The following is a 27,749-nucleotide window of genomic DNA, read 5'->3' as shown; positions in this document are numbered from 1 at the left end:
CAGGGCACACAGGAGAAGTGCCCATCTGCTTCTCCACCCTTCCCCCCTTTTTTTCTCACTATCTCTCTCTTCCCATACAACAGAAGAGGTTCCCATGAAAAATAATTGCCCTGAGTGCTGAGGATGTCTCCAGTTGCAATGGAGCAATATGCCGGGGTCCAGCCCTGGGGGGAATCCAGGGGTCCCACAGGAAGAGACGGCGTTGGCGAAATCGAGTGAGAGAGCCGAATTCTTTATTTTCTCTTTATTCTCTCATTAGCATTTACTGCCAGGCATCTCTGCCAAATGCTGGTCTAGCTTTCTTTTTATGCACACACACTAAGTTACAATCACATGGTATTCTGTTTCACTATGGTTACATATTTCCAGATAACAGTTAATTCATATCTATAAGCTACAAATCAGGTGGTAAGTCATTCAAAGTACAGATATACAATAACTTGAATAGCAATAACAATATTAGTACAAACTTTTAAAAGATTAGTACTAATTAATAACTACTTTACTGTTGTTGTGAGTCAAAGGTGCAGAGAGAGATTAGCAGACGAAATCGTCAAGGACTAGCAAAGTACCATCACTTGCTCAGGCAAATGGCCTTGAGTTCATGCAGTGTCCTAATTTTTCTCACAAGACTTCAAAGGCTTGCTTATTAAGAAATTGGCATAACATCAAGAGTAACTTTTGCTTAAAGATATATAGAGTGCACCTGCAAGATAGCTTAGTAGCAACATAATATCAGAAGGCATTAATTGCTATTGCTGCTATGGATTCCACCACATTCCTCTCCTTATTCTTGGAAAATACAAAAATCTCATGAGAATGTTTTACTGAGAAAAGCCCAGCAACTGCCTTCAGTCACAAAACAAGTCTCTTAACAAAACATTCTTTACTTGCCAACTGTGTTCCCATTCAAGGCCATGCAATGGGCCACTCTGCTACACCTTACCTAAGATTCTATTGTCTAGTCAAATTTTATTTATTTACTATATTCACACACTAGTTAAGTTCTAACTATATTCTTCTCAGAGTGTTCCACCATCTGCAGGTCAGGTAAGCAAGAAGAAAGGAAAGTTTCTCTACTCTATCACATGAAAAGGCTAGGGAGGAAAGATGATGAATTAAGTGAAGGCCGAAAGGTGCTCTGTGCACAGCCACTGCCTCCTATCCATTTACAAGTCACAATCTATTCTTTTTAACATGATTAATAAGAAGAAATTCTCCTACAAACTTAACCCTTTACAAGGGATATCATAGCCAGCCTCTTATGTTTATGAGCCCAGTTCAAGGGGCTTACAGGCTTTTCTGTGGAACTCACACCCTCTGTCTCATTTCCAAAGAAATTACTACGAATCTATGGGGAAAGCACAGTACTATTATCCCTGTGCCATAAATAATAGCACACACCCAGAAAAAGGGGGGATATAAGGCCAGATTAATTCAAAAAGTCAAAGGGGGAAGTATCATTGTGCCTTTCCTTTGCAGTGACTTTGTCAACCCGCAGCCATTGGTCTTCACTGTGTTGACTTTGTCAACCAGCAGCCATTGGTCTTCTCTGCTGTGACTTTGTCAATCAGCAGGGTTTTTTTTTTTAATAAATTAATTTTTTCTAAATTTTATTCATTCATTTTTAGAGAGGAGAGAGAGAGAGAAACAGAGAGAGAGAAGGGGGAGGAGCAGGAAGCATCAACTCCCATATGTACCTTGACCAGGCAAGCCCAGGGTTTCGAACTGGTGAACTCAGTATTTCCAGGTTGACAATCAGCAGTTTTTGATCTTCTTCTGCTATGACCTTGTCAGCCAGCAGTTGTGGATCTTCTCTGCTGTGATCTTGTCAGCCAGCAGTCGTTGATCGGCTCCCGACACCTTTCCCTTGTGAGTCTGTCTCAAATCCCTCTCCTTGGGCAGTAACCTATATAAATTGACTCCAGATTTCCATGTTTTTAGGGGTTGAGTTTCTGTGCCTGACAGTGTAAGTTTTCTGTGGCCCTGTGGGAACTCTCTGCTTTCAGGGATGAGGAGGGGAAGAATGAGTTATGTGGTCATTATAGTTTTATGGAAATAAGATTTATTAGAACAGGAGGTGAAAGACCAGGAGGACATTTGTGTTGACATTCCCATATCACTTGAGGAACTCTTTGTTGAGATCATCTCTTGTTATAAAAGTGAAGAAGTTGTTTAACCAGTTACTTCTGTACTAATTATAATCTTAGGAGGGTAAGAGATCAGTAAACTTCCTATGAAATCCCCTCAGAGCAGGAATATGACCTGTGTAATAGCTATGGCTGTGGAGATGCAATTAAATGCTAATGACTCACTCACTCTCCTTGCAAACAGAGGGCTTCTCCCTTGAGTGTGTCCTCTGGTGTGTGAACAGATGTGACTTTTGTGTAAAGCTTGCTCACACTCCCAGCAAACATAGTGTTTCCCCCTGAGTATGTCCTCTGGTGTATTAGATCTGACTTTAGTGTAAAGCCTTGTTCACACTCCCTGCAAATATAGGGCTTCTGCCCTGAGTGTGTTCTCTGGTGTCTGAGGAGATGTGACTTCTGTGAAAAGCCCCGATGACATTCCCTGCAAACATATGGCTTCTCCCCTGAGTGTATTCTCTGGTGTCTTAGGAGAGTTGATTTCAGTGAAAAACCTCGCTCACACTCCCTGCAAACATAGGGCTTCTCCCCTGAATGTGTTCTCTGGTGTGTGAGGAGATTTGACTTCTGTGAAAAGCCTCGCTCACACTCCCTGCAAACAAAGGGCTTTGCCCCTGAGTGTATTCTCTGGTGTCGTAGGAGAGTTGACTTCTCTGAAAATCCTCGCTCACACTCTTGGCAGACATATGGCTTCTCCCCTGAGTGTGTTCTCTGGTGTCTTAGGAGAGTTGACTTCTCTGAAAATCCTCGCTCACACTCCCTGCAAACATAGGGCTTCTCCCCTGAGTGTGTTCTCTGGTGTGTGAGGAGAGTTGATTTCAGTGAAAAGCCTCGCTGACACTCCCTGCAAACATAGGGCTTCTCTCCTGAGTGTGTTCTCTGGTGTGTGAGGAGAGTTGATTTCAGTGAAAAGCCTCGCTCACACTCCCTGCAAACATAGGGCTTCTCCCCTGAGTGTGTTCTCTGGTGTGTGAGGAGAGTTGATTTCAGTGAAAAGCCTCGCTCACACTCCCTGCAAACATAGGGCTTCTCTCCTGAGTGTGTTCTCTGGTGTGTGAGGAGAGTTGACTTCTCTGAGAAGCCTCGCTCACACTCCCTGCAAACATAGGGCTTCTCCCCTGAGTGTATCCTCTGGTGTTTTAGGAGCTGTGACTTTCGTGTAAAGCCTCGTTCACACTCACTACAAATATAGGGCTTCTGCCCTGAGTGTGTTCTCTGGTGTCTGAGGAGATCTGAAATTTTTGTAAAGACTTGTTCACACTTTCTGCAAACATAGTTATTCTTGCCTGACTGTGTTCTCTGGTTTTTGAGGAGATGTGACCCATCATCAAAGCCTTGTAGACACTCTCCATACTTGACAGCTTCATTTCTTGACATTACTAATCTCATAGACAGTTTTTCTGTGTTTACTGAATTCACATTCTGGCCTCTGCTAGGTGCTTCCTGTATCATTCTCTCTTGCTCACTAGAGCTTCTCATGTGTCCTTTGGGAGGTTTCAAAAAGGCCCTTGAAATACTCCTCTGGCTGCTCCTTTTAATCAAATGTTTGGACTTTCCTTTGACGTTTTGACCTTCAGCTTTGTCATCCCCGTTGTGTATATCAGAATGTTGCTGCTGATGATTTGGATCCTCTGGATAGGGATCCTTTGATTGCAGGTGTATTTTTGTAGATGTTCCTGGAAGAATATCAGAGGGGTGATTGTGTCCCACATGTTGGCTGAGAAATTTCTGACTGGAGAAGGCCAGAGAGAAGAAATAACATGGTTGTATCTCTGGCTGTGGTTCTGCTGAAAAAAAAAAATTTTGGTCAAGACAGATGTTGACAAGTCTGCCTGGGTCATATGTTTTGTTAAGACATGTCCCACAAGTCATTCTTATAGGGTTGACATTGTAATATCTGTTTCCCACAAAGTGTGTTTTTACAGTCTCTTTTCTCTTTTAATTTTTATGTACTATATCTTTAGAAATCCACAATATCAAGGGTACTTTCTATGGATTTCCAGATGAGGGACTATCAACCAGCATTAGGGGCTGTTTCACTCCTTGTAGGGGTGTAACAATGCTGACGTTTTTTATATACATGTAGCTTTTTTTTTTTTTTTAATTTTTTAAATTTTTATGAAGCTGGAAACAGGGAGAGACAGTCAGACAGAATCCCGCATGCGCCCGACCGGGATCCACCAGGCACGCCCACCAGGGGCGACACTCTGCCCACCAGGGGGCGATGCTCTGCCCCTCCGGGGCGTCGCTCTGCCGCAACCAGAGCCACTCTAGCACCTGGGGCAGAGGCCAAGGAGCCATCCCCAGCACCCGGGCCATCTTTGCTCCAATGGAGCCTTGGCTGCAGGAGGGGAAGAGAAAGACAGAGAGGAAGGGGGGGTAGAGAAGCAAATGGTTGCTTCTCCTGTGTGCCCTGGCTGGGAATTGAACCCGGGTCCCCCGCATGCCAGGCCAACACTCTACTGCTGAGCCAACTGGCCAGGGCCTATACATGTAGTTTTTTTTTTTTTTTTTTACAGAGACAGAGAGTGAGTCAGAGAGAGGGATAGACAGGGACAGACAGACAGGAATGGAGAGAGATGAGAAGCATCAATCATTAGTTTTTCATTGTGCGTTGCAACACCTTAGTTGTTCATTGATTGCTTTCTCATATGTGCCTTGACCGCGGGCCTTCAGCAGATCAAGTAGCCCCTTGCTGGAGCCAGCGACCTTGGGTTCAAGCTGGTGAGCTTTTGCTCAAACCAGATGATCCCATGCTCAAGCTGGCGACCTCGGGGTCTTGAACCTGGGTCCTCTGCATCCCAGTTTGATACTCTATCCACTGCGCCACTGCCTGGTCAGGCTACATGTAGTTTTTAACACAGTTGTTTATAAAGACCATTGGCCCCAACTAGGAATTGCTTCCATCATAGTTTCTAAGAGATGGTAAACTGACAATATGGCCTTCCTTAAGCTTCATATCAAATATTCATACTTGATTTTATTCAGTGTCAGCCCATTTCATATACAATGGGGAGTCCTTTTTCAAAATATTTCCCCAACCATACTTTTTAAAAATTGACTGATTTTTGAGGACAAAAGAAGAGGAAGAAGATGAAGAATAATAGAAATAAGAGGAGAAAAAAGAAGAAAAAAAAGAGAGGCATTTATTCATTGTTCTACCTAGACAGGCAGTCATTTGTCATTTCTTGTATGTGCCCTGACCCAGGCTCAACATTGGTATTATAGGTTGGAGCTCTAACCAACTGAGCTAAATAGTCAGGGTCTCCAATCATAATTCTTATATGCCGGACTCCCATCCCTCTCCAGCTAATCCATAATCCTTTTTCTCTTGGAGCTAAAGTAATCTCTGAGAGGATTCCCACTGAAGTGTATTCTCCAAAAATTAACAGCAAATCTTAAAAAATAGGCCACCCCATAGCCGAGAACAGCATCATCATCCCACCTCACCCAGCAAGGTTTCCAGCATCTTAGCTCAGATCACAGAACTGCATTCCAGGCTTCTGGGCATCTATTGGACCTCTGCTCTTACCCTATATGCTAAACAGAGGTGGCCCTCAGAAAAAAGACCCATGCCAGTTTTCCCAGTGGATAGAGTGTTGGCCTGGCATGTGGACGTCCCAGGTTTGAACCCCGGTCAGGGCACACATGAAAAGCGACTATCTGCTTCTCTTCCCCTCCATCTCCCCCTTCTCTCTCTCTTCCCCTCCCACAGCCAGTGGCTTGATTGGTTTGATCATCAGTTCGATAGTTCAGTTGGTTCAATTGTTGACCTCAGGTGCTGAGGACAACTCAGCTAGTCTGAGCATGGACCTCAGACTGGGGTGGCTGGGTGGATCCTAGTTGGGGTACATGAAAGAATCTGTCTATCTCCCTTTCTCTAACTTAAACTTAAATTTAAAAAATTTTTTTCATCATTATAAAAGTTTATGGTTAGTGCTGTGTTAAAAGGCTATTATATTTTTTGCTTATTGGTGAATGGCAGTTTCTTATTTCACCTGGTGCATGGGGAAATGGCAGGAGCAGTTAACAAACAAACAGTATCAAAAGGGCTTAGAAAATCATTGGCTTGTTAAGAAATATTTGTCCTAGAGAGACCTGAAAATGGCAATGGAGTAGGCAGATGCACAGACTCCCAGCTCATACCACCAAACTGGATTACAAATTAATTGAGGAAAAATCAGTGTGAAAAACCAACTGTGGGCTACAAGAACAGCTCTCAAAAACCAAGGAGTAAAGAAGAAGCCACACTGAGCCTGGTAGGAAGAGCTGGGGAGAGGTGAGTCTCCCTTGCTAAAAGGAACAAAGGGGTTGTGAGGCTGAGAGCCCAGAAGGGCCCTCATTCCAAGGAAAAGAGTAGTAAATATCACTCACAACCACTTGCCTGGGGTCCTGGGAACAAAATGTGTTGAAAGGGCTGGCTTATCTTCCAAAAGAAAAGGGGAGAGAGACAGATGGTGAGAGGCAGAGGAATGCATGGGAGAACCTGAGAAGGTGACTTATCCAGTGCTGGAGGTGGCCATAGCTGGGTGAGGTGTTGATCCTTCCACATAATACAAGACAACTGGTTCCAGGTCAGCCATCTCAAGATATCTCTCCAGCCCAAATTAGTGCAAGAAGACACAGCTGAAAACAAAAAGTGGGAAGGAGGGGCAGTAACTCAGGTCTCCATGGAGATCTGAGATAAAACTCTCCCTAATGAAGCAGAAAAAACACCCTGCCACCAAAGAAATTAACTGGCAGATCAGGCCTTCAGAGTCTCAGGTTACACCCACCACATTCTTAGATACAGTTTAAAATAAGCCCCCTGCTGAGATCAGTAAACAAGACTACATCTGAGAAGAAATTAAACAAATCAAGACCTCAAAGCAGCTAATAACAACCCAAGAAGACCTAGAAATAACACAAATGAAAATTGGAGGCAGACAACACCAAACCTAGACTCAACCAGCCCTACAAACAACACACCCAAACACACAGACATAATGAGAAGACAGAGAAGTGCAATGCAAACCACAAGAGAAATATCCTGAAAAGAAACTGAGTGATATGGAAATAAACAAACTGGTGGATTGCAGAGTTTAGAATAGTAATTGTTAGGATGCTTAGGGATCTTAAAACAACAATAAATGGTCATTACGAACACCTAAATAAAGAGATAGCAAGTATAAAAAAGGACATTGAAATATTAAAAAAGAATAAGTCGGAGGTGACAAATACAATATCAGAAATGAAGACCACAATAAAAAGAATTAAAAGCAGGATGGATGAAGCTGAAGATTGAATCAGCGAGTTGAAGGACAAGATGAACAAATGCATAGAAGCAGAACAGAAAAAAGAAAAGAGACTCAAAAGTCTGAGGAAACTCTAAGAGAGCTCTGTGACAACATGAAGAGAAATAACATCCGCATCATAGGGGTGCCTGAAGAAGAAGAGAAAGTACAATGGATAGAAACTTTATTCAATCAGGTCATAGCTGAAAACCTCCCTAAATTGATGCAAGAAAAAATCTCACAAGGTCAAGAAGCAAAAAGAACTCCATTAAAGAGAAACCCCAAAAGACCTACACCAAGACACATCATAATTAAAATACCAAAGTTAAACGATAAAGAGTAAATATTAAAAGCTTCTCGAGAAAAGAAGGCTAACACCTACAAAGGAGCCCCCATAAAGATGACACTCAACTTCTCAACAGAAACATTTGAGGCCAGAAGAGAATGGCAAGAAATATTCAAATAATGCAGAACAAAAACCTACAACCAAGACTACTTTATCCAGCAAGGCTATCATTTAAAATTGAAGGAGAAATAAAAAGCTTCCCAGACAAAAAAAAACCCAAAAACCAAAACAAACAAAAAACAAAACTCAGGGATTTTATTACAACCAAACCAAAGCTGCAGAAAATGTAAAGGGGTCTGTTTTAAACAGATCAAAGTAGGAAAAGAATATAGCAAAAGAGGAATACAGCTTTAAAGAATAAAATGGCAATAAACAACAATATATCAATAATAACCTTAAATGTAAATGGATTAAATGATCCAATCAAAAGACATAGGGTAGCTGCTTGGATAAGAAAACAGGACCTGTACATATGCTGTCTACAAGAGGCACACCTTAAAACAAAAGATGCACATAGACTGAAAGTAAAAGGATGGAAAAAAATATTTCATGCAAATGGAAATGAAAAAAAAGGTGGGGTAGCAATACTTATATCAGACAAAATGGACTTTAAAACAAAGAATATAGTGGATGATAAAGAAGGTCACTACATAATGATAAAGGGAGCAATCCAACAGAAAGATATAATGATCATAAATATCTACACACCTAATATAGGAGCACCTAAATATATAAAGCAGACTTTGATAAATATAAAGGGTGAGATCAACAGCAATGCTATAATAGTAGGAGATTGAAATACCCCACTAACATCACTAGATAGATCCTCAAGAAAGAAAATTAACAAAAAAAACAGCAGACTTAAAAGACAAACTAGATCAACTTGATTTAATAGATATCTTTAGAACCTTTTACCCTAAGGCAGCAGAATATACATCCTTTTCAAATGCTCATGGTATATTCTCTAAGATAGACCACATGTTAGGACACAAGCAGTCTCAACAAATTTAAGAGGATTGAAATCATATCAACCATTTTCTCTGACCAAAATGGCATGAAACTAGAAATCAACTACAACAGAAAAACTGAAAAATACTCAAACACATGGAAACTAAATAGCATGTTATTAAATAACAAATGGGTTAACAATGAAATCAATGAAAAAATTAAAAAATTCCTAGAAACAAATGATAATGAGCAAACAACTCAAAATTTATGGGACACGGCAAAAGCAGTCCTGAGAGGGAAGTTCATAGCCCTTCAGGCATTCTTTAAGAAGCTTGAAATAGCTCAAAGAAACAACTTAAGCCTTCATCTAAAAGAACTAGAAAAAAAACAGCAAGTAAGGCCCAGAGGTAGTAGAAGGATAGAAAATAATAATGATCAGAGCAGAAATAAATGACATAGAAGCTAAAGAAACAATACGGAGGACCAATGAAACCAAGAACTGATTCTTTGAAAGGGTAAACAATATTGAAGAAACTTTAACAAGACTCACCAAGAAAAGAGCCTGACCAGGCAGTGGTGCAGTGGATAGAGAGTCAGACTGGGATGCAGAGGACCCAGGTTTGAGACTCCAAGGTCGCCAGCTTGAGCACGGGCTCATCTGGTTTGAGCAAAAGCTCACCAGCTTAAACCCAAAGTTGCTGGTTCAAGCAAGGGGTTACTCAGTCTGCTGAAGACCCACAGTCAAGGCATATATGAAAAAGCAATTAATAGGGTGTTGTGATGTGCAACAAATAACTAATGATTGACGCTTCTCATCTCTCCATTCCTATCTGTCTGTCTCTATACCTCTTTTTGACTCTCTCTTTGTCTCTGTTTAAAAAAAAAGAAAAAAAAAGGGAGGACTCAAATAAATAAGAAATGAGAGTGGAGAAATAACTGACACAACAGAAATAAAAAATATTGTAAGAAAATACTATGAAGAACTATATGCCAAAATATTAAACAACCTAGGTGAAATGGGCAAATTACTTGAAACATATAATCTTCCAAAAATCAATCTGGAAGAATCAAAAAACCTAAACAGACCAATTACAACAAAAGAGATTAAAACTGTTATCAAAAAGCTCCCAAAGAACAAAACTCCTGGGCCCGATGGCTTCACGTGTAAATTATACCAAATATTCAAAGAAGAACTAACTCCTATCTTTCTTAAGCTATTTCAAAAATTCAGGAGGAAGGAACACTTCCAAGTTTTTTTATGAGGTGAGCAAAATTCTGATTACAAAACCAGGCAAAGACAACATAAAGAAAGAAAATTATAGGCCAATAACTCTGATGAATTTAGATGCTAAAATTTTCAACAGAATATTAGCAAACTGGATCCAGCAATACTGAAAAAATCATACATCATGATCAAGTGGGATTTATTCTGGGGAGGCAAGGATGGTACAACATTCTTAAATCAATTAATGTGATTCACCATATAAAAAAAATTTGAGAAAAACCACATGATAATTTCAACAAATGCAGAAAATGCATTTGATAAAATCCAGCACTGATTTATGATCAAAACTCTTAGCAAAGTGGAAATACAGGACACATACCTCAAGATGACAAACCCACAGTCAACATTATAATTAATGGACAAAAATTAAAAGCAATTCCCATAAAACAGGAACAAGGCAGGGGTGCCCCCTTTCACCACTCTTATTCAACACAGTACTGGAAGTCTTAGCTACAGCAATCAGACAAGAAGAAATAGAAAGCATCCAAATTGGAAAAGAAGAAGTAACACTATCATTATTAGCAGATGATATGATTGTGCATATAGAAAACCCTAAAGTCTTTGTCAAAAAACAACTGGACCTAATAAACGAATTCAGCAAGGTGGCAGGATATAAAATTAATAAATAGAAATTGGAGGTATTTTTATACACAATGAACTGTCAGAAAGAGAAATTAAGGAAATAATCACCTTCACTATATTAACCAAAAAATTAAGTACCTAGGAGTAAATTTAACCAAGGAGGTTAAACATTTGTACTTGGAAAATTATGAACATTGATAAAAGAAATCAAGGAAGATACAAAGAAGTGGCCATTTATGTCAAAAATATAATAAATGTCACTTAACTAGACAAAAAGTTCATTTCTTTAACATTACACTTTCTTCCTTTCTGTCTTCTCTTTTTAAAAATTTTATAAAATTTGCCTGACCTGTAGTGGCACAGTGGATAAAGCAGTAACCTAAAATAATGAGGTCAACAATTTATAACCCAAGGCTTGCCTGGTCAAGACACATACAAGATGCAACTACAAAAAGTTGACACTTCCTGTCTGCCTCCTCCTTCTCTCTTTCTCTTGCTTCTCTCTAAAATCAATAAAATTCTTTTTATTGATTTAAGAGAGGAGGGAAGAGTGTGAGAGAGAAACATTGATTTGTTGTTCCACTCATTTTTGCATTTAATGGTTGATTATTCTATCTTTCTTTCTTTTTTTTTTTTTTTTAGCTAGAGAGACAGGAAGGGAGAGGGATGAGAAGCATCAACTCATAGCTGTGGTACCTTAGTTGTTCCTTGATTGCTTTCTCATACATGCCTTGACCAGAAGACTCTAGCTGAGTCAGTGACTTCTTGCTCAAACCAGCAACCTTGGAATTAAACCAGTGACCATGGGGTTACATCCACAACCCCATGCTCAAACTAGCAACCCCTCAGTCAAGCCCGCAACCTTGGGGTTTGGAACCTCATTGTCCCAGATTGATGCTCTATGCTTTGTGATACCACCTGGCCAGGCTTTAATGGTTGATTCTTATATGGGCCTTGTCTGGACATCAAACCCACAACCTTGGTGTATGGGGACGACTCTCTATCAAATTAATCAACTTGGCCAGGGCTCTTTCTGTCTTCTTGTTTCAGCATAGCCTTGTCCAGTCTAATGGTACAATGACCATCTTGCCTCTTTTCCTTCTTATTCTTCCACCCTTACACATTTGGCCAGCCTTTCCCTTCCTTAATCATCAGAGTCTGGTCAGCACCAGTCTTGGGAACACAGCCTCAGGTCTATGGACCAGAGAAACCATTTGGGTCAAGTTAGAGATCACATCTGGACTTCAACTGTGTTTAAATTCTAGACCCATGAAAGCGGAAGGACCTTACTGACCACACCCTCATGAAACCAGACACCCTGAAGAGATGGCTGACACAGGGCCTGATACAATGGTCCTTACCCTGGCCCACAACCCCAGCTGCCTTAATCACCATGATTAATCCTTTCTCATCTGCAATGCGGCTGGCAATACCCAGACAGCTCTGTCCTGAAGCGCTGCTCACCTTCCAGACCTTCCTCCTCCTCTTGTGATGACAAGTGTTCTGAATGAGTTATTTCTTATGTGCTTTTATACTTTTATACCATTCCTGCTCATAAACACATCTATAAATATGTGCAATTACTTACACATGGAGGCAGTGTAGCAAATCACCCCTTATTGCACAATATACTGTTTGCATCTCGCTCCTTTGCTAAATGCAAGCTCTGTCCCTTGTTAGCTGCTAAGAGGAGGGGACCTGACCCTGGGTCAGTTTCTAAAGGGCAGCATCATGCCTGTGGCCCCGCCCCTCACCTCGCTGCCTCCCAGTCCATTCTTCATGCGAGTCCTCAGTGTCCTCCACCGCAGGTCTGGTGACCTGCCGGCGGTGAACCATTAAAGCGGTCCAAGGGGCTCTGAGGCCTGGGGAGAAACAAAATCGTGGTCCCAAAGGGAAGTGCTTGAAGGAGCAGCCCTGACATAGGCCGGCCAGTGTGCCGCCCACAGTTCCCGCCCGGTTCTAGCGCGGTTGCCGAGCCTCGTCACCTGTGCGCAGCAGCGCGTCCTGGTTCCTCTCCACGCTGGGGCAGCGGGCCTTCTCCGAGTCGCCCATGGCGGCCACCCCTCCCGGGAGAAGTAGGCGCGGAAGTCCCTGAAGACGTCGGTTGCCAGGGGAGACGCAGCCACGTCACCCGTGCAGCCAGGGCGGAACCGCCCCTCGCCCTGCTGGGTCCGATCCAGGCTTGCCCCAGCCCGCTGCCCCGTGCTCACCTGCCGCTAGGCCCACGCCTTGCTCGCCACTCCCTCAGCGCCGCCCCTCGCTCCAGGACCCCGCACGCCCAGCTCTGAGGTGCCTGCGCGGGAGACAGCTCTGAGGCTGACTGCTTGGCCCACGGGCACGCACTGGAACGCGCGCGTGCAGGATCACCGTGGGGTGTCCCGAGAGGGGACATGTGGGGCCAGGCCGGGGACTCCAGCGAAGCCAATGACCCCCCCTTGTTCAAGCCAGCGACTTTGGCTTTAAGGCAGCAACCTTTGAGGTCAACCAGCAACCATGGGGTCATGTCTAGGATCCCCTGCTCAAGCTGGTGCGTCCGTGCTTAAGCGGGATGATGATCTTACTACATTTTCTTGTTGTTCAAGTGCTCTCTTTGTTGTAAGAGATTAATATTGCAAATTAATATTGATATTCTAGGAAGAAAAGTTCAGGCTTTTTTGTCCTTTTCTTAAAAAATGAAGAAAAAGGAATGTAAAAATCTTCTGACTTACAAGGACAACTAGGGTCATTTGGTTTTAAAATCTCTGAAAGAATTAAGGTTAACTAAAAAACTTCTCTTTCAATAGGAGGCTGGATTTTCATTCCACCTTGCATTGATTGTAGTTCCTCCCTTTCCTGGGATCTTGAGAGTAAAATACCTCTAGGCTAGTGAGGAAAGAGAAACCCTGAAAGATTTGCAAATGTCTTTGATTGTGTTACCTTGAGAGTCTTAATGTTTCTGTATATCCCCTAGACAAATGTTATACTCTTGTTAATAATTGTGCCATAATGTCATGCTCTCCCCCACCCATGTGTGATCAAGGGTATATAAGCAGCCCCTGAACTATTATGGGGGGGCTGCACGATTTGGGCCTCATGCCTCATGTCAGCCATATGCGGCCGGCATATTTAAAATTTTCTCCTTTAATAAAACTCTTCAAAATTCATCTGGACTGGGTGTCTCTACATGGACTCGTTGAAGTGAGGTACAGTGCCTTTCAGAACCTGGGGTGCAGTACTTTATAACATCTTGAGTTCCTCTATTATACTCTCAAGTTTATTGAACATTATGACTGCTTTGAATTCTTTATCTGTCCAATTACCCATCTCCATTTAAAAACGGTATTTCTCTGGAGTTTTTTTTTTTTGTTCCTTTATTGAGGGTATATATTCTTCTGTCTCCTCATATTGTTTGACTTCCTGCTTTTGTTCCTTTGAATAGAATGAAATAGTCATCTCACCCAGTCTTGAAAATGTTTTCTTTGTTACACTGTGTGTTGAATAGTTTCAGCCTGTGGATTTTAGTTGGGGGATGGTGCATGCAGTGCCTGTCACTGGCTTGAAAGAGTGGGTTCTAAATGGGCTGCCTGGGGTGTGTGAGCCTTTTTGTCCTTTTAATCTGGGAGGGCTGTGTAAAGCCAGTAGCCGCGGCCACCATCACAGCCGCCTGGCCCAAACAGGTTCGCATTGGATTCGGACAGTCAGCAAAGAAACAAAGGAGCCAAAACCTGATAGGCCATAATCTTTAATCCTAGTTTGCACCCGGCGGGCAAGTAAAAACACACACTGGACTCCAAAATCCACTCACATTCAGTGCTCACAAAGCTACTGACTTGACCGAGTTTCCTAGAATCAAAGGTTTCTAGCTCACCAGCCTTATTCATCTCTGTTCCCCAACTCCTTCCTTCTCCCTGCACAAACTCTGCACAAACTGGCCTCTCACTCAACACTCCACCATCTTGGCTGCTTCTCCTGGCCTCTTCCATGTGGCCTTTCTCTGCTCTCTAATGCTAATCTCAGGAACCGAGAGAGTAAGCTCCCGTTCTGCCTCCATTTTATAGTGTAGAAATCAAAACCTTTAATCCAATATACAAAATAGGGAAGTCTCTAATACAAAGTCATTTATCAGAGACATGATGGGATTGTACCACCCCACATCAAAAAAGGTGGGAAAGGCTTAGTCCTAAAACCAAGCCCCAGGCTACAAGGATTCTGCCTGCCTACAGCCCGCCCCCAACAAACATTAATATCACCTGGGTGATGGCCTCCACGTGGGCAGTGCCATCTTTAACAAAGTGAGCATAATATATTTTATCTGCCCAACAGGCTGCCTGGTGTAAAAGGGGCTGCATGGTGTGTGCTGTGTGTCCTGTTTTAATTATCTGTTGTCAGAGCCTGGTCTGCGCTGGGTTACCTGATTGCTTTCTTGTATCTCACCCCCCATTAGATCCACCCTTTGTCCTGGTGGGGTAGCCTGGGTGCACACATAGCCTTAATTTGTTCATTCTTCACCTTTTCAGGGCTTGGCAGCCCTGTGCACATGCACAGCATTGCCCCCCCTCACTCTACACTGGGCCACAAGGTTTTGCTAGTTTTGTACTTTCTTTGGGTAGAGCAGCCTGACCAGTGCAAGCAGCAGCGCCCCCAATCTCTGCACTTTCTCTCATCAGGCAGTCCTGTGTGCAGAATATATACCATTTGCTGGCTCCCCATTTTCCAGGAAGGGTAATGCCAGTACTGACCCACTATGTCTGCACTTTCTCTGGGTCGAATAGTCCTGCAGTTGGTATCAGAGTGTTTGCTAGCTCTGCACTCTCTAGGTGGGGGAGCCCCACATGCACAGGCACCTCAGTGGGTGAAGTGTTGCCTTGCCATACCTACCTGCTGGATCGATATCTGTGAAGAGCAGCTCTCTTTACACAAGCTACTCTGCCCTCATGATTCTGTTGTATTTCGCTCCAGGTGTCGTAAAGTATCTGTACCTCAGTTCCACGGGTTCACATAGAGACACCAAGTCCAGATAAATTTTAAGGACTTTTATTAGTGGAGGAGATTTATTAAATATGCTGGCTGTATATGACTAACATGGGGCATTTGCAGACCCAAATCATGTGCACCAGGCACAGCCCTTGCAGCAGGTTATAAACCTTTCACACACACACGCAGGTTGGCAGGAAAAAGAGGAGGAGGATGGGACACAATTCATTAGTAAGCTTATAGCATTTGTCTATAGCATTTATAAAAACATTTCTATATATCAAAACTTATAAGGTAACACAATAGCAAAAACTTTATTCTAAATATTAAAAAATATTTCTAAATTTTTTAGTGTTCATTTCCCATTTTTTTGTTTAGTGATATATACATTAATTATACCTTTTCAGGAGGGGAGGGGTGGTTTCCCTGGTGCTAGTTGGTGTTTCCCAATGTGGGGCCCACGCCCCACAGGGGGGCAATTCGATAGTTAAGGAGGCAATTTGAAAATGGACTCCACACGACTTTAACTCTTTTGCCCCGGGCCATTTAAATGCAATGCTAGATATCGGTGCCAAATTTAACAAAAAATGCAATTCTTAAATAATTGCGGTAAATAATTATTAAGTATGATTTCGTTTGATGAGACCAAAATATCAACTGGGTGATTGGTGTCGTCAAGTAAACTTCATCCTGGGTTCACCGTGGAGCTTGCCGTCTGCCGTGGGGAACCCCAGATGTTTTAAAAACTCGCTAAACAATGCAGTTATTCACACCTAATTGGCCCATCGCAACTTCTGTAGTGTTTCACATCATTCAGTTGGTGTTAATTTGAAATAAGTGTCAGTCAAAACTCTTGTAAAAGCTCAATGATTTAATAAATATACATATATATTGTATAGATATAATTGGTAAGTATTTGATTTTATTTTTATCAATATTAAACTCTTTATTAAGTACTTCTTGTATTGGGGCTAGAAAGCACTAATATTTTATAAATATTATTGGGGCTATAATAGTGCATGCACGACTATTTTAATTTTAGAAGCATAACTTTCCAGAAAATTTTGTCAAGTGGAAAAAATATAGATACCTTTTGATTTGCAGTGGTAGTGTAGTAAATGTGTTATATACATTTAAATAAATAAGAATTTTTAGTATACATTTACTCTATGTCACATTGAATATATTTTAACACATATTTTAATATTAGTTTTTAATTGATCTTATTTTTATTTCTTATAGCCCATAGTAAAATGAGTGGTGCAAGCAAGAAAAAAACGTCAATATTCGGAGGAATATTTAAAATTTGGGTTCATACCCGCTGTTCACGGTGAGTGGATTCCTTTTTGTCTTTTATGCCAGCAATGCTTGACCAACGAATCAATGAAATGAGGTCGTCTTGAGGCACATGTGAAGGTGAAACATAGTGCTCATATTAATTCAGATTTGAGTTACTTTAAAACTTTAAAGAAAAAATTTGAAAAAAGAACAACATTAAAGTCTCTATTTACTGCTTATACTTCAACTAATAATCGTGTTCTTGAGGCTAGTTATCAAATTTCTTTATTCATTGTTAAAACTGGAGAAAATCACACTATAGGAGAGAATTTAATAAAACCATCAATATCAGCATTTCTTAAAACGGTTCTTGAAAAAGATGACAAAGATGTAAAAGCTATGCCACTCAGTGACAATACTGTTAGCAGAAGAATAGACGAAATGAGTGAGGATATTGAAAAACAACTTATTGAAAAGCTGAAAACAAGAAAATTCTCCTGGCAAATGGATGAATCAACTTTGAGGACAGTGAGGCAGTATTGATAACTTATGTAAGATATATTGATAAAGGACATTTTGCTGAAGAAATGTTGTTCTGTAAAAGATTAGAAAGCACCACTACCTCCAAAGATATATATAATAAGCTAAAAAACTACTTATATGTCAATGATATACCAATGAAAAATATAACATCTTGTGCTGCAGATGGTGCTCCCAATATGATGGGCAAGAAAAATGGCTGCTTAAAATTGATGAAAGATGCGAATCCAGAAATGATTCTTGTGCATTGTGTTATTCATAGGGAAAACTTGATAGCTAAAAACATCTCGCCTGTTCTGAATGAAGTATTACATACAGTAATAAAGTGTGTTAATGCTATTAAAGCTAGTGCCAAATGTGAGCGTCTTTTCAAGCTATTTTGTGAAGAACAAAATGAAGACCAATGTGAGACTTTTACTTCATACTGAAGTAAGATGGCTATCTAAAGGAAACTGTTTGAAAAGATTTATGGAACTGTTTGATACTCTTAGTGATTTTTTAAGTGACAAACCTGAAATGAAGTATCTGTTAACAATAGATGGTAAAGCATTTGTGAGTTATTTAGCCGATATCTTTGAAAAACTAAATATATTAAATAAGCAACTTCAAGGAACAAATAAAACTCTTGTCGATGCAAAAGCAAAGATATTTGGTTTCATTACCAATATTGAGTTATGTCAGAAACATATTAACAACAAAAACTTTAAACAGTTTCATTGACTCCAAAAATGTGAAGTAACTGATACCGCTTTACTTGTTATTGTCAATCATTTGAATATTCTATCGGCTGATTTAAAAGAAAGATTTTCTGATTTAAAACAAATTGATTTCCCAACATGGATGATGCAGCCAATGTTAGTGGATTTGTCTGATATATCAAATATGCAGTATCAAGAAGAACTCACAGAATTGCAAGATGATGAGTCAGTTAAAGCTTTATTTAATATCAAAGGAGCGTCTGACATGTGGTGGCGCAGTGGGTAAAGCGTCGACCTGGAAATGCTGAGATCGCCAGTTCAAAACTCTGGGCTTGCCTGGTCAAGGCACATATGGGAGTTGATGCTTCCAGCTCCTCCCCCCTTCTCTCTCTCTGTCTCTCCTCTCTCTGTCTCTCCCTCTCCTCTGTAAAAAAAAATATATATATCAAAGGAGCAATGGCATGACTTTGTGAGGAAACAGAAATCAAATACCCAAATTCAACCAAATGTGCAAGAAAACTATTGCTACCATTTCCATCTTCATTTTTAGCTGAATGTGAATTTAGTGCTGTAAATGATTTACTGGTAAAAAAAAGAAATCGGCTGGATATAACACAACGTGGAGATTTGAGACTAAAGCTAACCAAATTGGAACCTAATATAAAATCTCTGTGCAGCAAGCATCAAGCACAAGGATCACACTAAATTAAAATAATAAATTAATATAGAAAAATCTGTATTAAAATTATTTGGAATTTAAATTTCTGTTTTTCATTATATGTTTTGAAATTTTACTTACTGTGTTTTGTTAACAATTCATAGTGATTTCTTCCTAGAACCTATCATTTATGTTTATTAAGTGAACAAATCAATTTTTTAATGTTAAAAATTATGTATGTTACATGGGGGAGACATAAAAATTTTAGAAAGGTTAAGGTGGGGCACGGCACAAAAAAGGTTGGGAAACACTGCCCTAAATCAAACTCAGACCCTCTGCAGTCTTCAACCACCTACCACCGCAAATCAAATCCTTTTGTTCCTTGATCTAATAGGCTTCTTTAGACACTGGATTCCCAATTTTGCTCTCTCAGTCAAGCCCCTCAGTGAGATCTTTTGAGCATGGCTTTTAAGGTCTATAATGGCCAAGAGAGTAACAGAAAAGGCAAATAAGACCCAAAAGAGGTCAGGAAATACCAGTTTTTGGCATATGCTCTTAAAGACTCCAGCGCCCTAAAGGGCTTCATAGGATTCCATCAGGGCCCTATTTCAAGAGTGGAAAGAAAGGTCAAATAATGAAGCCTACGAGGCTTCCCAGCCCCACCGGTTGATACATCTTTGCTGTGGAAAGAAGGACATGAGAAGGTAAGCTGCCCCCTTGCTCCATGGAGGGAGGGTTCAGTCTCTTCTAGCCCTGCTCCAGCTACCTGTGACCTGACCTTGCACAACATACTGGGAATTGCCACTATAGGCCCAAGGACATTGTTCACGAGCCTAAGGTATTACTTCCAAAAGCAGATAAACTAATCTCATTTTTTGTTAACACAAGGGCCATCTACTATGCCTTGCCTGAATATTTGAGTTTTATTTATCCCTCAAAAACCTCTACTGTGGGTATTGACAGTCTGATTTTGTTGCTTTATTTAATGTACAGTGTCTCCTTTATTCCTCTTGTCTCAATGCCCCATGTCTATTATAGGCTGGGATCTGCTACTAATTCCAGCTAGAAGTAGTGGTTACTAAGATTAAATTCTAGCTTCAGCCCTGGCCAGTTGGCTCAGTGGTAGAGCGTCGGCCTGGCGTGTGGGGGACCCGGGTTCGGTTCCCGGCCAGGGCACATAGGAGAAGTGCCCATTTGCTTCTCCACCCCCACCCCCTCCTTCCTCTCTGTCTCTCTCTTCCCCTCCCGCAGCCAAGGCTCCATTGGAGCAAAGATGGCCACGGGCGCTGGGGGATGGCTCCTTGGGCCTCATGCCCCAGCGCTAGAGTTGGCTCTGGTCGCAGCAAAGCGATGCCCGGAGGGCAGAGGCACGCTCCCCTGGTGGGCAGAGCGTCGCCCCTGGTGGGCGTGCCGGGTGGATCCCAGTCGGGCGCATGCGGGATTCTGTCTGACTGTCTCTCCCCGTTTCCAGCTTCAGAAAAATACAAAAAAAAAAAATTCTAGCTTCAAAGTGTAGAAATGTAACCACCCTTTTTTTTAAATACTTGCAGAATTTTCAGGTTACTCAGCAAACTGTTCTAAGACTATCCAAGAGGCACTTCCAGCAGTACATCACCCAACGACTGACTTTCACGTGGACAGGTCCACACACCGTGATCCCCACAACTCCCACTGCTGCTAAGGGTGACTCTTTTTTCCATGCTGACCATCTGGATCTCAGAAACAGAAAAACAAAACTGACCCCTTGTCCTATTGTCTGTTCACCTCTCAGCCTGCCTCAGCTGATCGGGCTTTCTACTCTTGTGCAACCAACACCTGTATGTGTTTCCATACTAATTGGACAGAAATCTGTACCCAATGTATCTCACCCCAAATATCAACCTAATCCCACCCAATTAGCCTCTTCCAGTTCCTAATAAACTACCCATCAATATGAGGACCAAACGAGCTACAGAAATAATTTCTCTTTTTGTTGTTTAAAAATTTCTGTTGAAGTAATTTTAGGGGCAGGGGGACTGGCCACTTCCCTGTCTTATTTCTACTCTCTCTCTCTCTCTCTCTCTGAATCCCAGCGAATTCATAAACATGGAATCAGTGGTTTCGCACAAACTGGGTGTCTTGACTATTGCCTTTCATTGGTACACTCATTCTGCTATTTATTTTTCTAACTTTTGAACCCTGCCTCTTATGTTTGTTCACTAGTTTCTTACAGAAACGCATGCAGACCTTTGCCAATCACAAAATTAGAAAAATCTACCTAACCCTACACACCAACCCTGAAAGCTACCGTCGCGAAACAAAAAATCTGGAACCCTATAAATACACCCATACTCTGAACAATGGTGAAAAAATTTTTTGTCCTTGATGCTAGTACCAATTATAGGACCAATCCTAATTTTGTGCCTAATCTTAATACTTGCCCCTTTCTTTATCAAGTTCCTACAGGCTTGAATGAGAGAAATCTCCAAAATTACCTACAATCAAATGCTTTTACAACCCCTACTCCAACTACCCCAAGAGGGGGTTCTCGAAGGAGGCCCCTGGGAGGGATAACAGCAGGAAGCAGCTCCAGAAGATAGCTGGTCTGAGACCATCTTCCTGAACTCCATACCCTTTCCTTCCCCCACCTCTTTTCCTTTTTTCATCATACCACAGAGTTAAGAAATGATAAATATATGAATTTACCAGAAATTTTAACTGCCCTTTGGGCATCACACCTGGCTGCCTGACCTCACCCTTACTTACTAGATAATTGCTTCTGAGTCAGAAGAGTTTCAGAAAGCTGATCAACTGCCCCAAGGAAGAGCATTCCAGAAAGCCAAAACCATAAAACCGTAAAAGGGAACATACCAGAACTTCTGACTCAGTACCCCCTCAAGCTCACCCAAGCCCTATAAAATTCATCCCCCCCAGTCTGTACCAGTGCCCTTCTCCCTGGAGAAGTGCCCAGCAGGGTTCTTTTCCTTTCAATAAAACCTGTTACTCTGGTCTTTTTGGAATCCCATGGATTCCAACACTAATCTTTTCCATTTTCCTTCTTAATACTAATTCCTACTTTGTATCTTCCAAATGGGTAAAACTGCTTTTGGTTAGTATGTGGATATCTGAAACTAGTTTCTACTCTATACTTCCTTTAGCACTCTCTTAGGCTTTTAGTTAGTTTTAGCTTTAAGCAATATAATATTTTCATGAATTTACTCCAGAGCTTATTTTGTAGATCCTCTTTATAATTTTTTTTTATAATTTGTGGGCTTTAGAATGGTGTTCTCAGATTTACTACGTCAGACCTGGAAATGGAAGAGGTTTCCCTCAGCTTCCAGTGGACGGCCACTAAACTATATGGAGTTTATGAATTTACCTTCACTTCTGCCCTCTGATTTTAAGCCAGAAATTTCCAATTGAGACTGCCTTTTTAAGGCTGAGTGCTGACTACACCAGTTGTCCCAGTAGAGTCCAAGCTCTACGTCGCTGAGGCGTCCCTGATTCAATTTTTCCGTGCAGTGGGACACTCCTGCTTATCAGCAGGCTGGTAGCCTCTTTGAGACTACTCTTGAGGCAGCTATGAGGATGCTACTGATAAGTGCTAACATTAACTGCCACCAGAGGAAAGACATGACCACACACAAGTTGTTTGCAAGAATTAAACAGGCAGTTATTACTCACAAATCCTTTCGGTGTGCCTGGGTACAGCTTACGAGGGCCCCGTCAGCATGCTCCTCTCGGCTGACTTTTGTTAGAGGGAGTGGGGTCAGTCCACGTTCACGTTGGAGTCCTGGCAGCTACCACAGCAGGGGGGGGCCCTTAGCTTGAGTACCTTTTCTGGCCAACACCTTCTAACAGTTGTTAATCTACAAAATTATCATCTCAAACCACCTTTTTGGGAGTTCTTCTCAGGGTGCCCTCTTTATAGTAATCTACTAAAATGTTACATAAAGCCACTTTTAAGATGTTCCTAGGGGAGCCTCCTGTCTATATCAACCCACAGAGTTATGACATCAAGCCACTTCTTATCTATGTAAAACTTCACACACACACTAACTGAGCCCTACGTGAAAGGCAGTCTATCATATCTGTACCCCATTCCTATCCAGACAGCATAGCTTTATTTAATTTTCTTAATTGCTCTTAATATTATATCCTAATTATTTTAATATATCTTCCATATTTTTCTATATTTCTATATATTTAATTAGTATAACCTTATGTTACTGCAACAAAGAAAATACAAAAAAAATGTGCTATGAGTAAATACATTTCAAGGTAAGATTGAATTTGTTTATAAATACCAATCTCGTGAAGACTGGCATAACGGAAAATGCATAATTCCTTACTCATAGCTTTCACTAGAAATTAAAGTGTTTTAAAGGCTAAGAATTCTAATATATGTTATTAAAGCTACAAAGAAAAAGAAACAATTGTATGTAAAAAAACAATGTATGGCTGTGGTCCATTAGGTCAGTTGGTTAAGAGAGTGCCCAGAAACAAGGTTGTGTGTTTGATCCCTGGTGAGGGCACACACAGGAAGCAACCAAGAAATGCATGACTGAGTGGAAAACAATGCTTCCCTCCTTCCCCCCTCTTTTTGTCTCTCTAAAAAAGTAAATAAAAATTAAGCCGTGGTCAGATAGCTTAGTTGGTTGGAGCCTCAACACAGAGTGTGGGGGTTGCTGGTTCAATTCCCCAGTCAGGGCAATATAAGAGCAGCTTGATGTTCCTGTCCGTCTCCCTGCCTTTCTCAACAACAAGAATGACAACAATAGGTATATTGTGAGTGAATAAAAGTGTATGAGATTTTTTTTTTTTGCAGGGATGGAGGGGAGGAGGAGAGGCAGGGACAGACAGGAAGGGAGATGATAGATATATGAATTTACCAGGAATTCTAAACTGCCCTCTTGATGTTCTGCTTATCTGTCACACCTCACCCTTACTTACTGGACTATTGCCCCTGAGACAGAGGAATTCCAAGAAGCTGGTCAGCCGCCCCAAGGAGGAGAGCATTCTGGACATACCAAGACTTTAGATTCAACACCCACTTGCTCAAGATTCTCCCTTACCCTATAATTTGTCCCCCTAGCTTGTACTGGAGCCCTTTTCCCTGGAGAAGTGCCCAGCAGGGTTCCTTTCTTCCTTTCAATAAAGCCTGTTACTCTGGTCTTTTTGGACTTTCATGGATTCCAGCATTTGGTGCTGAAACCCAGGATAGGGTACCAGTTACCTGGACAATCCCTCTTTGCTGTCCAAATGAAGCCTGGACAAGCAATTGTAGGTCGACTGGTCAGTGATCTGTCCCTGTCCTGAACCCCTGCTCGACCAGAAAGGTAAGGAGTTTCTCCCTTTCCTCTCCCGGTTGGCTTTAATTCAACCCATAAGTCCCTAGTCCATCGTCAGATGGTTTTTTTCGGTCAGCCTCACATTTTGAGGGGTTTGCTATTTTTCTGTCCCAGGGACAGCACATTTCCAAAGTCTAAGTGCTTAGCCAAATTCCTCCACATTCTCTTTGAGCTCCTTCTTAGGTGGTGACAACCCCTAGGCAGGACAACTCCACATTCCCAGGAGAGCTTTCTCCTTTGAGATTGTGATTGGTGGCGGGGACACCCTCTCTCGATCACTGATCTCCACAATGGGCTCTTCAGAGTCAAAGCCATCTGACCAAACCCTGTCGGGCTGTCTTCTACTCATTTTCTTTTGCCATACTGCCTGGCCACAATGTAAACTAGACAATGACTCTGATTGGCCTGAAAATGGGACATTCAATTACAATAGACCTTGACAACTTTTGCCACCGGACAAGGAGGACATCAGAAATTCCTTATGTGTAGGTTTTCTTCTCCCTTTTCTCCTGTCCTTAATTTCTGTACCAGTTCTTCTACATGCAGGCTGTTTCTGGCCAAAGAAACCTCACCTAAAACCTTCGCTCCTAATCTTTCCTTCTCTGCAGACTCCCAACTCTCTTCTCCTCCTGCCTGACCCCCGGGGCCACCCCTCTCTTGGGACCCCTCTCTGGTCCCTCTACAAATCTCTTTCACTCAAGTCTCTTTCCTCCAGAAAGCCCCCTCCCCACTCTTTGCTGAACCCTGTTTTCTCATTCACTGGCAAATACCAGTCTCTCTCCTCTCCTGCTGGCCAGGGGCCCCTCCCTTCTCCACTGTGTTTTTAACCCCCTCCTCCCTTCTTACAAACTGCAGGCTCTGCCTCTCTTCTTCTTACCCCAACCCCCCTCCTCACAGGCTACAGCTATGCCCTTCTCCCCCTCATTCTCTCCCCTCTTCTCAGAGCTCTAAATCTTTTTAACTCCTCTGACCACGTGCACTACCACCAGCACTTTAATCTCCTCCTCCTCCTCCTCCTGTAGATTCTGACCTTCCTTCTTTTCCATCCAGCTGCTCACACTGTCCATCCATCTGCTTTCTCTCTTCCTCCCCTTTATGCTGGCAACTCCCTGCCATCTCGAAAAGCTTAAAAAAGAGTTGTCTATTGAGCTGTGTAAGTAATCTGTCTTGTCTCTTTGCCAGAAAATATCTCTAGTATAATTTGAATTGAAACAAGTAAAGTGCACTCATTTAAATTTCTTAATTCATAATATGTATGTAAAGTTTTTGTTTAATGTGTAACTGTGTTTCTATGGCCTTAAACCAATAATTACCTGCCTCCTAAATCAAAGCTTACTCATCCCCACAGACTCTCCCTGTAATACCCCATCATTCTTGTTTGATAACCTTCACAGGCTTATATCCTCATATAAGATTTACACCTAATCAATGAGGCAGTAATTTCCCTCCATCCAGTAGTCCCTAATCTCTACAAGTTACTGTCACATTCCCTCAAAAACCACTCACTTCATGGTCCTAGACCTCAAGGATGCCTTACCATTCCTCTACAACCTGACTCTTACTTTCTGTTTACCTTTATTTAAACTGACCCAGACACTAATGCAGCCCAGCAACTTACATGGACTGTCTTACCCCAGGGGATCAAAAACAGCCCACACCTGTTTGGGCAGGCACTAACTCAGGATTTAGCAGCATGCAATCTCAAAACTAGTACTCTCTTACAATATGTAAATAACTTACTACTCTGTAGCCCCTCCCTGCCTGCCTCAAGGGACACACAGCCACCCTTCTTAACTACCTCACTGTGAAGGGATATTATGTCTTCTCTGCTAAGGCTCAACTTCACTCTTAGTCTGTAGTCTATCTGATCATCACCTTAACCCTCACCACCTGAGGTCTCATCCTAGCTCGAACTCAGACCCTCTGCAGTCTCCAACCACCTACCACCACAATCAAATTCTTTCTTTCCTCTGTCTAATAGGCTTCTTTAAACACTGGGTTCTCAATTTTGCTTTCTTAGTCAAGCCCCTCAGTGAGATCTTCTGAGCATAGCTTTTAAGGTCTATAATGGCCAAGAGAGTAACATAAAAGGCAAATAAGGCCCCAAAGAAGTCAGGAAATACCAGCTTTTGGCATACACTCTTAAAGGCTGCAGAGTGGAAAGAAAGGTAATTGAACTGAAGCCTGCCAGGCTTCATGGCCCCGCCAGTTTACACATCTTTGCTGTGGAAAAAGGGACACAAGAAGGTAAGCTGCCCCCTTGCTCCATGGAGGGAGAGATCAGTCTCTTCTAGCCCTGCTCCAGCTACCTGTGACCTGACCTTGGCCAGCATGCTGGGAATTGCCACTGAGGGCCCAAGGACATTGTTCAGGAGTCTAAGGTATTTCTTCCATGTAGCAAATAAGCCAATCTCATTTCTTGGAAACACAAGAACCATCTACTATACCTTGCCTGAATATTTAAGTTTTATTTATTTCTCAAAGATCTCTACTGTGGGTATTGACAGTCTGAATTTGTTGCTTTATTTAATGTGTAGTATCTCCTTTATTCCTCTTGTCTCAATGCCTCATGTCTATTGTAGGCTGGGACCTGCTGCTAAATCCAGCTAGAAGCAGTTGTAAGGTCAGTGGATAATGGGGGATGGTCATGTGGGGAACCCAGACCCGTGAACTTTGGCTAGGACCACCCACAACCAAGTATGCCAAAAGCAACTTTCCAGGAGTCCTTTGGAAAAAAGTGACCATCTGCTAGCCAGTGAGATTTGACCATGTCATATTAGCTCACCCACCTTAGGGACTCTTTAAATATCCCTCATGCTGTTTAATCCTTGTGACTTCCCTGGCCTTCGTCTTTTTTCAGGGCCAAGGAACCTTTTCGGGTGGTGTAAGGCCAGGAGCCGCCATCGTGGCCATTCACATGCAGGTTCCCATTGGATTCGGGAAGACGATAAAGAAATGGCGGAGTCAGAGGACGGGGGGCCATCCTATTTATTGGTGTCTCACCAAGACAGGCAAACCACAAAAGAAGACAAGGGAAAAGCAGAAAACCAGCTCTTCCCATGAAGGGCAAGGGATCAGGGAAGCCCCTGCAATTGTGATAGCAGGAACTGTGTGTCCAAGCTCCTGGTCTGTCCCACTTTATAGTGTAGAAAACCAAAATCCCTTAATCCAATATACAAACAAGGAAGTCTCCGATACAAAGTCACCCATCCAAGGCATAATTGGATTCCTCATGAGAGTGCACCACCCAGATAATACAATCATTCAAGGGTGTGGGGAAAAGCCTAGTCCCAAAACCAAACCCCAGGCTACAACGACCTGGCCTGCTTACAGCCTGTCCCCCACACCCAATACAAGTCACAAGCGAGCAAACATATATATCACATTTACAAACTTATTTGACCAACAGGTGGGATGCACACTGTACTCAATAAAGCCTTTTATTATTCCACACTTCGTGGCTCTGGCCCCTTCCTTCTTTCTCAGCAAGGAAAAATATCTTACATTTTGGTGCTGAAACCTAGGAGTACTTGAAGTTCACAAGGACCACTCCTCTTGCCTTCACCTCCAAGAAAGATCCCGGATCTCCAACCTTCTGTCCACTTAGGCGCACAGCACAGTAAGTCCCCTGCCTCCAGCCACCCTTGAGTTCTTTCCGCTGAGACTCCCTGTCCAGAAACCGTAGCTACGTCAGGGAAGTCTTTCTGTTCC

The 27,749-nt window shown here is 42.1% G+C and overlaps 1 protein-coding gene and 1 pseudogene across 1 annotated transcript; both read right to left on the bottom strand.

Annotated features, from left to right (window-relative positions):
- Window positions 1-245: 245 nt before the first annotated feature.
- The window catches only part of LOC136391006 (histone-lysine N-methyltransferase PRDM9-like), a 45,699-nt pseudogene continuing 18,195 nt past the window's right edge, over window positions 246-27,749 (bottom strand).
- Window positions 5,676-12,829, bottom strand: LOC136388506 (histone-lysine N-methyltransferase PRDM7-like). The gene is made up of 4 exons (XM_066360330.1): window positions 12,567-12,829; window positions 12,336-12,443; window positions 6,634-6,773; window positions 5,676-5,687 (listed from the first exon to the last, which is right to left on the bottom strand). Exons 1-4 carry the CDS (start codon window positions 12,631-12,633, stop codon window positions 5,676-5,678), a joined length of 327 nt encoding a protein of 108 aa, XP_066216427.1. The 5' UTR covers window positions 12,634-12,829.

This window comes from Saccopteryx leptura, chromosome 1 (assembly GCF_036850995.1).
Source record: "Saccopteryx leptura isolate mSacLep1 chromosome 1, mSacLep1_pri_phased_curated, whole genome shotgun sequence".
In the NCBI taxonomy this organism is placed as follows: domain Eukaryota; kingdom Metazoa; phylum Chordata; class Mammalia; order Chiroptera; family Emballonuridae; genus Saccopteryx; species Saccopteryx leptura.
Note: the sequence above shows the minus strand (reverse complement) of the source record. Positions and strands in the feature narration are given on the sequence as shown.